The 14,366-nt window shown below is 42.1% G+C and overlaps 2 protein-coding genes across 2 annotated transcripts; both read left to right on the top strand.

Annotated features, from left to right (window-relative positions):
• Positions 1-2,747: 2,747 nt before the first annotated feature.
• On the top strand, positions 2,748-4,654 carry LOC138613021 (E3 ubiquitin-protein ligase TRIM21-like). Its single transcript, XM_069686583.1, has one exon. It carries the CDS (start codon positions 2,748-2,750, stop codon positions 4,392-4,394), a length of 1,647 nt encoding a protein of 548 aa, XP_069542684.1. The 3' UTR covers positions 4,395-4,654.
• Positions 4,655-5,754: 1,100 nt separating this feature from the next.
• Positions 5,755-13,108, top strand: LOC138612552 (E3 ubiquitin-protein ligase TRIM21-like). Its single transcript, XM_069685878.1, has 2 exons — positions 5,755-5,915; positions 11,313-13,108. Exon 2 carries the CDS (start codon positions 11,322-11,324, stop codon positions 12,963-12,965), a length of 1,644 nt encoding a protein of 547 aa, XP_069541979.1. The 5' UTR covers positions 5,755-5,915; positions 11,313-11,321; the 3' UTR covers positions 12,966-13,108.
• The last annotated feature ends 1,258 nt before the right edge of the window (positions 13,109-14,366 follow it).

The following is a 14,366-nucleotide window of genomic DNA, read 5'->3' as shown; positions in this document are numbered from 1 at the left end:
TTTTGTCTGTGTCCCTTAGCCGTGTGTTAGCTTGCTCTTGTCCACTGTTTTGAGTCAACGCCAAAGTGGTGTCATTCCCACACAGACCGTTCACCTCCACATTCACTTCTAGGCGGTGAATTTTGGTCTCCAGCACTGCAATCTTTTGTAGGAGTTTGTGATAGTCGCCCATGGAGAAGGGAGGCAGCTAAAGCTAGTTAGCTTTAGCTGTGTGCTAGCTGTGTGCTACGTTTCCAAGTGCTGCAGTACAGGCTTGTGCTGTTGTTAGGCCGCAGTCATGTAGCCCTGCGTAGGTCATACAATTGTTAAAATATGCCAATAGACCTATTAAAAATCTATAAAAAATTACAGTCCCAGTGATTTATAATTGTCCAGGATCCACTGTCCATAAGTTAGAGTGAAAAGAAATGAAGATATCAGCAAAAGAATGTAAGCAAAGCGGAGAGCGAGCAGCAAAGCGTCTGCACTGTAAGAAAGCAGGAAGGAAGCCTCAGCTCCTTTACTTAATACAAGTAGCAATATTTCACAGCAGAAATACACTTTCACAAGTTTATTTCATTTATAAAGCTAAACATGTCTTATTAACTTGTGTTCAATTCCATATTGAATAAGGATTACAATGTTAAACCTGATTTATAAATAAATGCACTCATAACAATATAAGCATCAGTGTAGCAGTGCTCTTTAATGTTTGATCTGTGAGTAACGGAGCGATCACATTATGTTTTAGGTGGTTTAACATTGAATGCCACATTTTACAGACTGAAATGATTATATCAACAAGAACCAAATGGCTTTGGAAGTTATCACTGCATTTCACAAGGCAAGGCAGGTTTATTTATAGAGCACATTTCAGCAACAAGACAATTGTTGCTGAAATGCTTTAAACAGAACAACAAAAGCAAAGAAACACAAAATAAAACAAGACATTAAAAAGCAAAGTGAAGATAAAATAAAAACAGCTAAAACAGAAGCCAAAATATAAAAAGTAAAAGCTAGTGCAGATATAAATAATTAGAATAGTTATTCAAACAAATGTATTAAAGTAGTTTAATAAAAGGCAGCTGTGAACAGGTGAGTCTTCAGGCTTGATTAAAAAGAAGTGAGTGTTTCAGCAGACCTGCATAAATGACTAATAATATATATAATAATAATAAGATAATAATAAGACATCATTTTAGTCATTTTAGTAACCAAAAGCCAACATAGTGCAGATACTTACTGGAGACAAATGCAAGGTTGTGTTTGGGAGAGTCAAAGCAAATTACTAACATCAATCAATCAACCAATTAATTCATCATTATTTATATAGCGCCAAATCACAACCAAAGTTATCTCAAGACATTTTCCAAAAAGAGCAGGTCTAGACCGACTCTTTGTTTTGTTATTTAAAGAGACCCAACATGAATCCACCACGAGCATTACTTAGCAACATAAGAATATAGCAGCATAACAAGGGGCTGGTCCAAGCCTGAGCCAGCCCTAACTATAAGCTTTATCAAAGAGGGAAGTGTTAAGCCTACTCTTAAAAGTAGAGAGGGTGTCTGCCTCCCGGACCCTGACTGGTAGATGATTCCAAAAGAGGGGGTGCCTGATAATTGAATCAGAAACCAATCATAACTCATGAGAAGAAATTTCAATAATTAAACCGAGAAGTAACGCATGCATGGAGTAGTTTTTCTGCATCGTTATGAGACTGGATGTGTCTGATTCTTGCTGTGTTGCGAAGGTAAATAAAAACTGTCTTTAAAGTGTGTTTTATTCGGGAGATGAAGGACATATCCTGATCAAATAGAACTCCCAGGATTCTAACAGTAGTGCTGGATGCCAGGCTGATGCCATCTAGGGCAGCTATATCATGAGAGGAAGAATCTCAGAGGTGTTTGGGCCCGAGCACAATAACTTCAGAGTTAAGTATCAGAACATTTCTGGTCATCCAGGTCTTTATATCATTAATGCATGCAGTTTAGATAGCTGATTGGTTTCATCTGGCTTCATTGTTCAGTATAATTGAGTATCATCTGCATGACAATGAAAATGAATGGAGTGGTTCCTCATGATATTACCTATAGGAAGCATATATAGGGTGAAAAGAATCGGCCCGAGCACAGAGCCTTGTGGAACTCCATGACTAACTTTGGTGTAAAAAGAGAAGATGTCATTAACATGTGCAAACTGAGATCAATAATTATAAAAAACTGTAATATTTAAATATAAAATGGATCAATAAGGCTGGTAATGACTCCAATACCTGGCCACTGTAATGCAAACAACACATGGATGGGACATTTTGGTTTGGGTTCATTAAACTTGAGTGTTTATGTACTTGGGTGCAGCATCATTCAAAGTTAAACAGGAATTTTTATGTTCAAAAATGTCCTTGTTAGTGCACCCCAACGCGAAGGTATTACGCTAAACTGATGTTGTAAACTACAAAGTACAGAAATTCCCTCTGAAATGAAGTGAAGATGAAGGAAATGGAAATATTGAAGTTAAGTACAAGTACCATAAAATAGTACTGACAGTGTTTCTACCATCAAACTGCTCTGTGGTGGAGATGATTGAGATTTAGCCTTCAGATTATACATGAAGATTTTTCCATCAGTGTCATTTACGTTTATATCAACAGAGTTCAGGACAACTCTTCTTACATTGCACTCATCATAGTTTCTCTTTATTAGACAAATAAATGACAGTTGTTTCAAAAAGTCACAGTTTTTCACTCTTCTCGTCCTCAGAGTGTAGACATGTCTACTGCCAGCTGTCTGCTGACTGAAGATCAGTTCCTGTGCTCCATCTGTCTGGATGTGTTCACTGATCCAGTCACGATACCATGTGGACACAACTTCTGTAAAACCTGCATCACTCAACACTGGGATGTTAATGTCTCCTGTCAGTGTCCCAACTGTAAAAAGGTTTTCAACACCAGACCTGAGCTGCAGGTCAACACTTTCATCTCTGAGGTGGCTGCTCAGTTCAGACAGTCAGCTCAACAGAAAGCCAGCAGCAGCAGCTCAGAGCAACAAGTGTCCAAACCAGGAGAAGTTCCCTGTGACGTCTGCACAGGACCCAAACTGAAGGACCTGAAGTCCTGCCTGGTGTGTCTGGCCTCCTACTGTGAGACTCACCTGGAGCCTCATCTGACAATGTCAGGCCTGAAAAGACATCAGCTGATCGACCCTGTGGAGAACCTGGAAGGCAGGATGTGTGAGAAGCACGATAAACTGCTGGAGCTGTTCTGTAAGACCGACCAGATGTGTGTCTGCATGCTCTGCACAGTTTTAGACCACAAGACACATGATGTTGTTCCTCTGAAAGAAGAATATGAAGGAAAGAAGGCCGAGCTGGGGAAGACAGAGGCTGAAACTCAAGAAATGATCCAGAAGAGACGACTGAAGATTCAAGAGATCAAACGCTCAGTGGAGCTCAGTAATCAGAATGCAGACAGAGAGATAGCAGAAGGTGTTCAGGTCTTCACCGCTCTGATGGAATCTGTAGAGAGAAGTCAGGCCGAGCTCGTCCACATGATCAAAGAGAAGCTGAGAAAGACAGAGAAACAGGCTGAAGGCTTCATCAAAGAGCTGGAACAGGAAATCTCTGAGCTGGAGAAGAGAAGCTCTGAGGTGGAGCAGCTCTCACGCTCTGAAGACCACCTCCACCTCCTGCAAAGCTTCACGTCCCTTAACGCTGCTCCACCCACCAAGGACTGGACAGAAGTCAGCGTCTGTCCACCTTCATATGAGGGGACTGTGGTGAGAGCTGTGAACCAGCTGGAGGAGACGCTCAGGAAACAGATGAAGAAGCTTCTTGCTGAGGCCGAGCTGAAGAGAGTCCAGCAGCATGAGGTGGATGTGACACTTGATCCTGATACAGCACATCCTTACCTCATCCTGTCTGATGATGGAAAACAAGTTAAAACCGGTGATGTAAAGAAGAATCTCCCAGACACTCCAGAGAGATTTGATAGTTGTCCCTGTGTCTTAGCAAAGCAGAGTTTCTCTTCAGGCAGATTTTATTACGAGGTTCAGGTTAAAGGGAAGACTGAGTGGGATTTAGGAGTGGCCAGAGAGTCGATCAACAGGAAGGGAAAGATCATGCTGAAGCCTCAGGATGGTTACTGGACGATATGTCTGAGGAATGAAAATGAGTACAGTGCTTGTGCTGACCCTCCAGTCTGTCTCTCTCTGAAGTCTCAGCCTGAGAAGGTGGGGGTGTTTGTGGATTATGAGGAGGGTCTGGTCTCTTTTTATGACGTCGATGCTGCAGCTCTGATCTACTCCTTCACTGGCTGCTCCTTCACTGAGAGACTACACCCACACTTTGGTCCATTTCTAAATAAAAATGGTAAAAACTCCGCCCCTCTCATCATCTCTCCTGTCAATCAAATTAAATAGTGTAACCAATGAGCTTCAACAGAAAGATCAACGTAAGGGATCATTTCTGACGAGGTGTACATTATCAGGAATTAATGGACGACATGGATCGCATTAGACGGTCCCTTCAATGAATTCCATAAATTCCTGTTATAGACACCTTGAAGGGCATTGACCTGCTTATACCATGGTGCCTTGTTAAATTAAAGTTATGTATTCATGCGATTACAATCAATACCTAAAGTTTTTTAACAAACAGTAACTTAGTCTTCCTGGTAACACCTGAGTCTGTGACTAAAGAAAAGCTTCACTGAAATGTTAAAGTCCTTCATTGTTTTAATTAGATGTTAGCTTGTTTATAAGTTGGCGTAAAACAACAGACAATTTCACTGGAAGTCCTCAGAAGGTCATCTCTATTTACAGACTCTGCATAAAAATGTGCAGGACTGATTTTGTTCTCAGAAGTGTTCTCTCGGTGTCTCTGAAAATGAAGGCATGATGATTTCTCGAGGTTAAATAAAGGTTGAATGAATGGTGTTTGTCTGTAGTACGTTTGTAGTCAGAGTAGTATTGACCAATCACGTACCAGCAGGTTGTGGTTGCATGCAGGAACGGTGTTGCCAGATGTTCGATAACTGTCATATTTGTACGATCTTTTTGCCCTCTGTACGATATACGATCAATAATGCCAAAAAAGGCCGAATATACGATCATTTTGCACTTTCAAAGAAACCCACAATAACAGTTCAGCGATGCATCTATAGAGACTATATCGTCGTCTGATGAAAGCTGATAAGTTCAGAGTTTGCTTAGAAGGTGTGAGGAGTTATTTTACACCCAGCAGCCAGTCAGAATCGAGTATTCACCAAGACCATGGCAGACTATAATCTAATGTATCATACTGGGGTTTTTTCTGTCTGTGTTTTGTGTATCATTGATTGTCCTCCTGATTGATATTATCTCATGTAGTCTAATCAGTTCTAGTAACTGGCTGTTAATAATCAGAAAACATTGTAGTCAGAAATCAACGTTTGCTTAATTTTCCTTTAACTTGTTTGAAATGTCAAATTCAGAACAGTTTCATAAGAAGTGTTGAATACAGGCAGACATTACTCAAGAAACCTGTACATGTTTTTCTCTCTTAATTTTTAAATAAACTAAAGTAAATGTAAGTTTTTGTTGTGTCTGATCAGGTTATTTTGTTCTTCATTGATATCAAACTTCTTGTTTCCTCAGTATATCTGTGTGGTCTTTTATGCTGCTGTATACTTTCATTGTACAAATGCTGAGAATAAAACAATAAGTCTCATCTTATACCAAAACTCTGTCGGGGTGTTTCCTAAAGAGGCGTTAAACCCTCCCTTACAGAGCTCCAGTGAGAGGAGGAGCAGCACTGAAAGAGGAGAAGCTTCAACGTCACGTGTCCTGAAATGAAAGTGAAAGTTTGTCTGAGCCACAGCAGAGCTGCGGTCGAGACGAGTCCCTGTTTCTCTCTGAAGACAAATTCAACTGAATTCATCAAGTTTTTTCTGACAAACACCGGTGAGTACACAGCCCTACGAATCAAACATGCACCAACTAAATGTTTAGTTTGACTTTAGTTCAAACCAGAACCTGACTTCTGTTTTATACATCTGTTTTAAGCGACATAAAACTGTTGTGCCGTCGAGATATGTAACTTAAATAAAAACACCACACGTAGCCTACATTTACCTGAGCTACGAAACAGGTTAAAACCAAACCACAGTGACTTCACTCCGGCTAGTTAATGTTTGACAGCCACAGCTAGCCTTAGCTTAAGCTAACTAGCAGACTCTCCCTGACGTGTTTCTGACAGTAACTCAAAACATGAACGCCACTCAAACAAAAAATTCCAGTTAGGCTGAACATTAACCAGTGTTTAGAGAAGTACTCAAGGCAAGGCAAGTTTATTTATATAGCACATTTCAGCATCAAGACAATTCAAAGTGCTTTACACAGAACAACAAAAGCAAAGAAACACATCATAAACAGGACATTAAAAAGCAAAGTGAAGATAAACTAAAAACAGCTAAAATAGAAGCGAAAATATAAAAAAAATAAATAAATAAAAATAAGGGTAAAAGCTACAGTGCAGATATAAATAATTAGAATAGTTATTAAAATAAATGTATTAAAGTAGTTTAATAAAAGGCAGCTGTGAACAGGTGAGTCTTCAGGCTTGATTTAAAAGAAGTGAGTGTTTCAGCAGACCTGCATGTTTCTGGGAGTTTGTTCCAGATATACGGAGCATAAAAACTGAATGCTGCTTCTCCATGTTTGGTTCTGACTCTGGGGACAGAAAGCAGACCTGTCCCTGACGACCTGAGGGGTCTGGATGGTTCGTACTGTGTCAGGAGATCACAAATATATTTTGGCCCTTGACCGTTCAGCGCTTTGTAAACCAGCAGTAGTACTTTGAAGTCTCTTCTCTGACAGACAGGGAGCCAGTGTAAAGACCTCAGAGCTGGAGTGATGTGATCTACTTTCTTGGTCTTAGTGAGGACTCGAGCAGCAGCGTTCTGAATCAGCTGCAGTTGTCTGATTGATTTTTTAGGGAGACCTGTAAAGACACTGTTACAGTAATCGAGTCGGCTGAAGATAAATGCATGGACCAGTTTTTCTAGATCCTGCTGAGACATAAGTCCTTTAATCCTGGATATATTCTTGAGGTGATAGTAGGTCAACTTTGTAATTGTTTTAATATGGCTTTGAAAATTCAGGTCTGAGTCCATGACTATACCCAGATTTCTGGCTTGGTCAGTGGTTTTCAACACGAATGACTGAAGCTGTGCGCTGACTTTTAATCGCTCCTCCTTAGCTCCAAAAATAACTACCTCAGTTTTGTCTTTGTTTAACTGAAGAAAATTATGGCACATCCACTCATTGATTTGTTCAATGCATTTAACTAGTGCTTGTATGGGGCCATGGTCCCCTGGTGACACTGTGATGTAGATCTGTGTGTCGTCTGCATAGTTATGGTAGCTGATTTTGTTCCATAATCTGAGCCAGTGGAAGCATGTAGATGTTAAACAGAAGAGGCCCAAGAATGGAGCCTTGGGGAACTCCACATGTAATCTTTGTCTGCTCAGATGTAAAGTTACCTATAGACACAAAGTAGTCCCTGTCCTTTAAATAAGAACCAAACCAGTTTAGTACTGTGCCAGAAAGTCCAACCCAGTTTTCTAGACGGTCGAGTAATATCTTATGATCAACTGTGTCGAATGCAGCACTAACATCGAGTAGTACTAAGACTGAAACTCTACCATTGTCTGCATTAAGCGGATGTCATTAACCACTTTGACAAGAGCCGTCTCTGTGCTGTGGTGTGGTCGAAAGCCTGACTGGAAGACATCAAAGTAGTTGTTCACTGTCAAAAAGTGGTTCAACTGTTGAAAGACATCTTACTTAAAAATGGTAGATTTGATATAGGCCTGTAGTTCTTCATCTGTGACTTGTCTAGGTTGTTCTTTTTTAACAGTGGCTTGATGACTGCTGTTTTCAGGGCCTGTGGGAAGACACCTGAGAGAAGAGACAAGTTCACAATCTGTATCAGATCTGATGCCATGACTTTTGAGACCTTTTGGAAAAAATCTGTAGGCATAATATCCATGCAGCAGTGGGAGGATATTAGGTGTTGTATAATGTCCTCCAGGTCTTTATTGTTGATCAGAAAGAATTGTGTCATGGTGTTTAAACTGGTTTTAGTTAAACACAGCACATAACCTGAACCTAATACCGAGTTACTGACTGCTTGTCTGATTTTCTGTATTTTTTCTGTAAAGAAGGAGGCAAATTCATTGCAGGCCCTGGCTGAATGAAGTTCAGGTGCTACTGACACAGGAGGGTTTGTTAGCCTGTCGACAGTAGCAAACAAGGTGCGTGTGTTATTACTGTTCTTGGTGATGATGTCAGAGAAGAACGATTGCCTTGCATTCCTCAGTTGTGAATTATAAATGTGAAGTTTCTCTTTATAGATGTCATAATGAATCTGAAGATTTGTTTTTCGCCTCCTGCGTTCAGCTTTCCGACACTCTCTTTTTTCAGCTCTTACCAGTGTGGCATTTCTCCAAGGAGGAGATGTTTCGCGGTACAATCGCCTTTCTTTTTCTATTACCTATCAGGACAGAAATTGTGGAACCTATTGGCATACAGGGCCCGGGCTTATCCTGGACATTATCTAGGTCATCAGATGAAGATCCAGGGTCCAGCAACAGTAGAGCAAATGTGTTGTGCGCTGCCACACTCGGTTGTTGGGGAGGTTTGTTGCTAACCCTCCCTTTCGCAGCTGTCCACCGCTGTGTCTTACCAACAACCGGGGTTGAGGAGGCGCTCTGCCTGGGAGGTAGTGAAGGCCAGCAGGTCTCATCACATATCTCAGCGTGCTGTGCTCTGCCTGTTATTCGTCCTCCCATTTCCCAGGGATGTGATTTACTCTTGGGCTTTGCCCCAAGATAGTTCAAAGGAGGACTACCACTCTATGATTTATTCCACAGTACAGAGCCCCCCTGTTTCTTAGTAGTTTTGTCTGTGTCCCTTAGCCGTGTGTTAGCTTGCTCTTGTCCACTGTTTTGAGTCAACGCCAAAGTGGTGTCATTCCCACACAGACCGTTCACCTCCACATTCACTTCTAGGCGGTGAATTTTGGTCTCCAGCACTGCAATCTTTTGTAGGAGTTTGTGATAGTTGTCCATGGAGAAGGGAGGCACACAGCTAGCACACAGCTAAAGCTAACTAGCTTTAGCTGCCTCCCTTGCTAGCTGTGCTAGCTGTGTGCTACGTTTCCAAGTGCTGCAGGACAGGCTTGTGCTGGCCACAGTCATGTAGCCCTGCGTAGGTCATACAATTGTTAAAATATGCCAATAGACCTATTATCTATAAAAAAAATTACAGTCCCAGTGATTTATAATTGTCCAGGATCCACTGTCCATAAGTTAGAGTGAAAAGAAATGAAGATATCAGCAAAAGAATGTAAGCAAAGCGGAGAGCGAGCAGCAAAGCGTCTGCACTGTAAGAAAGCAGGAAGGAAGCCTCAGCTCCTTTACTTAATACAAGTAGCAATATTTCACAGCAGAAATACACTTTCACAAGTTTATTTCATTTATAAAGCTAAACATGTCTTATTAACTTGTGTTCAATTCCATATTGAATAAGGATTAAAATGTTAAACCTGATTTATAAATAAATGCACTCATAACAATATAAGCATCAGTGTAGCAGTGCTCTTTAATGTTTGATCTGTGAGTAATGGAGCGATCACATTATGTTTTAGGTGGTTTAACATTGAATGCCACATTTTACAGACTGAAATGATTATATCAACAAGAACCAAATGGCTTTGGAAGTTATCACTGCATTTCATAAGACATCATTTTAGTCATTTTAGTAACCAAAAGCCAACATAGTACAGATACTTAGTGGAGCCAAATGCAAGGTTGTGTTTGGGAGAGTTAATGCAAATTAATAACATCACACAAGCCTACACTTAAAAGTAGAGAGGGTGTCTGTTAATCAATATAATATCTGCCCACTGTAATGCAGACAACACATGGATGAGTGGTTTTGGTTTGGGATCATTAAACTTGAGTACTTATGTACTTGGTAATAATAATAATTCAAAGTTAAACAGGTTTTTTTTTAAAAATATTTAACAATGTCCTTGTTGATGAACCCCAACGTGAAGGTATTAAAGCTCCCCCTCTCTCTCCGCAGCGCTCAGTCCTTCCTCCAAAGCCCTCCCCACAGATGAGGCTGTCATGCGGTGCAGGCTAGTAACCACGGCAACTGCAGGAGCCAGATATACAATATGGTAATATGGTTTAATACGAACCTAAGTCACAAGCAGTAGAATAACTGTGGCACAAAACAAAACTCCTTGGGCTCAGGACGGAGAACAGGTGAGGCTGGGCGCGGAAGGACGGAGGCTGGTGTGACAGGTATCACTTGAAGAAGACGGAACGAACTGGCGAAGAGTAGAGAGCTTGACCAGGCTTAAGTACTGCAGCAGGTGGAGAATGGCTTGATGAGAATGAACTGCAGGTGTGAGAGTGGAGTGAAAGTAGGTCAACCACGCCCAGCCTGAAAACACGGACAAGACAGACAACACACACAAGGGAGGGAAAAAACACAAGGAACTGGTGAATCTTAACAGTAACACACTGATGTTGTGAACATTTAGCCGTGAGAGCACAGGCACACAGAACTATCAGGAGAAAGTCTGAAACGGTCACACTGCCTGGACACTTCACAGAGATATTTTCAGCCACTCCGCCCTGAAACAACGCTAAACTGCAGCCACATTGAGAACAAGCTAACGTTAGCCTGACTGCTACACCAACGTAACACAACGTCACAGTAACCGCAGACATCTTAGCAATGTGAAACAAAGACAGCAGAAATGAAGCTGGGGTAATTACCTGTCGAGCAGAACTGTCTAACTCAGCATCGCTTTTTTTATCCTTTCAGGTCCTGTACCTCTCTCCACCTCAGAAATGCCGCTCCAATGTTTACTCTTGTTTCATTTCTGTCTCAATCCAACTCTTTCTTTTTAGCAGGCTTTTCTTACTTTCTCTTCTTCGGTTAGTCCTTCCTAGTTGGCAATAGAGGGATGGGCAGTTTTTTCATTCCCTGTGGTTGTGTTTTTAAGCCTTTATGGACACAAACCGGCTGACGCTGCGCACACTGAAGACATTGAGCTCGACCGTGTGAGCAAGTACAAATATGTAGTACTTACAGTGTGTACTCTCCACCATCAAACTGCTCTGCTGCTGGAAGATTTTGCCATCAGTGAGGTCTCATATATATATCAACAGAATTCAGGACAACTCTTCTTACATTGCACTCATCATAGTTTCTCTTTATTTGACAAATAAATGACAGTTGTTTCAAAAAGTCACAGTTTTTCACTCTTCTCGTCCTCAGAGTGTAGACATGTCTGCTGCCAGCTGTCTGCTGACTGAAGATCAGTTCCTGTGCTCCATCTGTCTGAATGTGTTCACTGATCCAGTCACGATACCATGTGGACACAACTTCTGTAAAACCTGCATCACTCAACACTGGGATGTTAATGTCTCCTGTCAGTGTCCCAACTGTAAAAAGGTTTTCAACACCAGACCTGAGCTGCAGGTCAACACTTTCATCTCTGAGGTGGCTGCTCAGTTCAGACAGTCAGCTCAACAGAAAGCCAGCAGCAGCAGCTCAGAGCAACAAGTGTCCAAACCAGGAGAAGTTCCCTGTGACGTCTGCACAGGGACCAAACTGAAGGCCCTGAAGTCCTGCCTGGTGTGTCTGGCCTCCTACTGTGAGACTCACCTGGAGCCTCATCTGACAACGTCAGGCCTGAGAAGACATCAGCTGATCGACCCTGTGGAGAACCTGGAAGGCAGGATGTGTGAGAAGCACGATAAACTGCTGGAGCTGTTCTGTAAGACCGACCAGATGTGTGTCTGCGTGCTCTGCACCTATTCAGACCACAAGACACATGATGTTGTTCCTCTGAAAGAAGAATATGAAGGAAAGAAGGCCGAGCTGGGGAAGACAGAGGCTGAAACTCAAGAAATGATCCAGAAGAGACGACTGAAGATTCAAGAGATCAAACGCTCAGTGGAGCTCAGTAATCAGAATGCAGACAGAGAGATAGCAGAAGGTGTTCAGGTCTTCACCGCTCTGATGGAATCTGTAGAGAGAAGTCAGGCCGAGCTCGTCCACACGATCAAAGAGAAGCTGAGAAAGACAGAGAAACAGGCTGAAGGCTTCATCAAAGAGCTGGAACAGGAAATCTCTGAGCTGGAGAAGAGAAGCTCTGAGGTGGAGCAGCTCTCACGCTCTGAAGACCACCTCCACCTCCTGCAAAGCTTCACGTCCCTTAACGCTGCTCCACCCACCAAGGACTGGACAGAAGTCAGCGTCTGTCCACCTTCATATGAGGGGACTGTGGTGAGAGCTGTGAACCAGCTGGAGGAGACGCTCAGTCAACAGAAGAAGAAGCTGTTGGAGGTCGAGCTGAAGAGAGTCCAGCAGCATGAGGTGGATGTAACACTTGATCCTGATACAGCACAACCCTGGCTCATCCTGTCTGATGATGGGAAACAAGTTCATCTTAGTGATGTAAAGAAGAATCTCCCAGACACTCCACAGAGATTTGATTATTGTGTTATTGTCTTAGCAAAGCAGAGTTTCTCTTCAGGCAGATTTTATTACGAGGTTCAGGTTAAAGGGAAGACTGAGTGGGATTTAGGAGTGGCCAGAGAGTCGATCAACAGGAAGGGAAACATCATGCTGAAGCCTCAGGATGGTTACTGGACGATATATCTGAGGAATGAAAATGAGTACAGTGCTTGTGCTGGCCCTTCAGTCCGTCTCTCTCTGAAGTCTCAGCCTGAGAAGGTGGGGGTGTTTGTGGATTATGAGGAGGGTCTGGTCTCCTTTTATGACGTCGATGCTGCAGCTCTGATCTACTCCTTCACTGGCTGCTCCTTCACTGAGAGACTACACCCATACTTTAGTCCATTTCTTAATAAAAATGGTAAAAACCCCGCCCCTCTCATCATCTCTCCTGTCAATCAAATTAAATAGTGTAACCCCTGAGCTTCAAGAGAAAGATCCAAATAAGGGATCATTTCTGACGAGGCGTACATTATCAGGAATTAATGGACGACATTAGACGGTCGCTTCAACGGACTCCATAAATTCCTGTTATGGACACCTTGAAGGGCATTGACCTGCTTACACCATGGTGCCTTGATAAATTAAAGTTATGTATTCATCGATTTACAATCAATAACTAATGTTTTTTTAACAAACAGTAACTTAGTTTTCCTGGTAACACCTGAGTCTGTGACTAAAGAAAAGCTTCAATGAAATGTTACAAGTTGCAATAAAATAACAGACACTTTCACTGGAAGTCCTCAGAAGGTCATCTCTATTTACAGACTCTGCATACAAATGTGCAGGACTGATTTTGTTCTCAGAAGTGTTCTGGTGTTTGTTAGTAGAACATTTGTAGTCAGACTAGAATTGACCAACCACATACTTTTATTTTCTGTCTGTGTTTTGTGTATCATTGATTGTCCGTCTGATTGATATTATCTCATGTAGTCTAATCAGTTCTAGTAACTGGCTGTTAATAATCAGAAAACATTGTTGTCAGAAATCAACGTTTGCCCTCTTTTCCTTAAAGCTCCTGTGAGGAACTTTACGTTTGTGTTGATTTTGGCGCCCCCTGTGGACAAAGCCGTACCTCAAATCTCTTTGCTGATTTTGTCCTGTACATGCCTAAGTGGTGGTTTTTAACAGCAACTCTCATCTCTCCTGCTTTCTTTAACAGTCATATGTAAAACTCACTTTAAACTTTTACCCTGTAAAATGTAAACAAAGGCAGCGTGCAGTTAATCGCTTTGCTGACACCTACCCCCTCCAGCAGTTTCAGGCATTAAAAATAACTATATAGAAATAATCAATCTTGTCGCTGATGGTCTGGTTTGCTTTTGTAGGTCATAGAGTCATCAGAATTAATTTCAGTCTGTTTCATAACCATCAAAAAACTCCTCAATGGGTCTTTAAAGGAACAATATGTAACATTAACAGCTAGCGTCTAAAAAGGGTACTGCAGTCCAAATTCCAAATATTGGAGAGCCTCGTCTCCCCCCGCCCCCTCCTCCCCAGATCCGAAGCAAGACTTGGGAGCGCGGCTTCAGTCCAGAGGAGTACGTGGCTTTATTACACACACACACACACACACACACACACAGCCTTACTGTACAGTTTTTCTTCCTGTCTCTCTCACTCACTCGCTCCGTACGCAGCAAAAAGCAACGAGTTCTGAGCACCAATTTGTTTCATATCTGGCGACCCGGGGTGACGGAGTGGGCAGTGGGCGGGATTGCGCAGGCCAAAACACACACAGACGTTCTGCACCGGAATGGAAATTTCAGGAGGAGAACATACTGGTTGCAGCTTGTTGTCGGAGAAGCCAGT

Source organism: Semicossyphus pulcher, unplaced genomic scaffold (assembly GCF_022749685.1).
Source record: "Semicossyphus pulcher isolate SPU_LCO1_2020_fin unplaced genomic scaffold, fSemPul1.0.p SCAF_8, whole genome shotgun sequence".
In the NCBI taxonomy this organism is placed as follows: Eukaryota; Metazoa; Chordata; class Actinopteri; order Labriformes; family Labridae; genus Semicossyphus; species Semicossyphus pulcher.
Note: the sequence above shows the minus strand (reverse complement) of the source record. Positions and strands in the feature narration are given on the sequence as shown.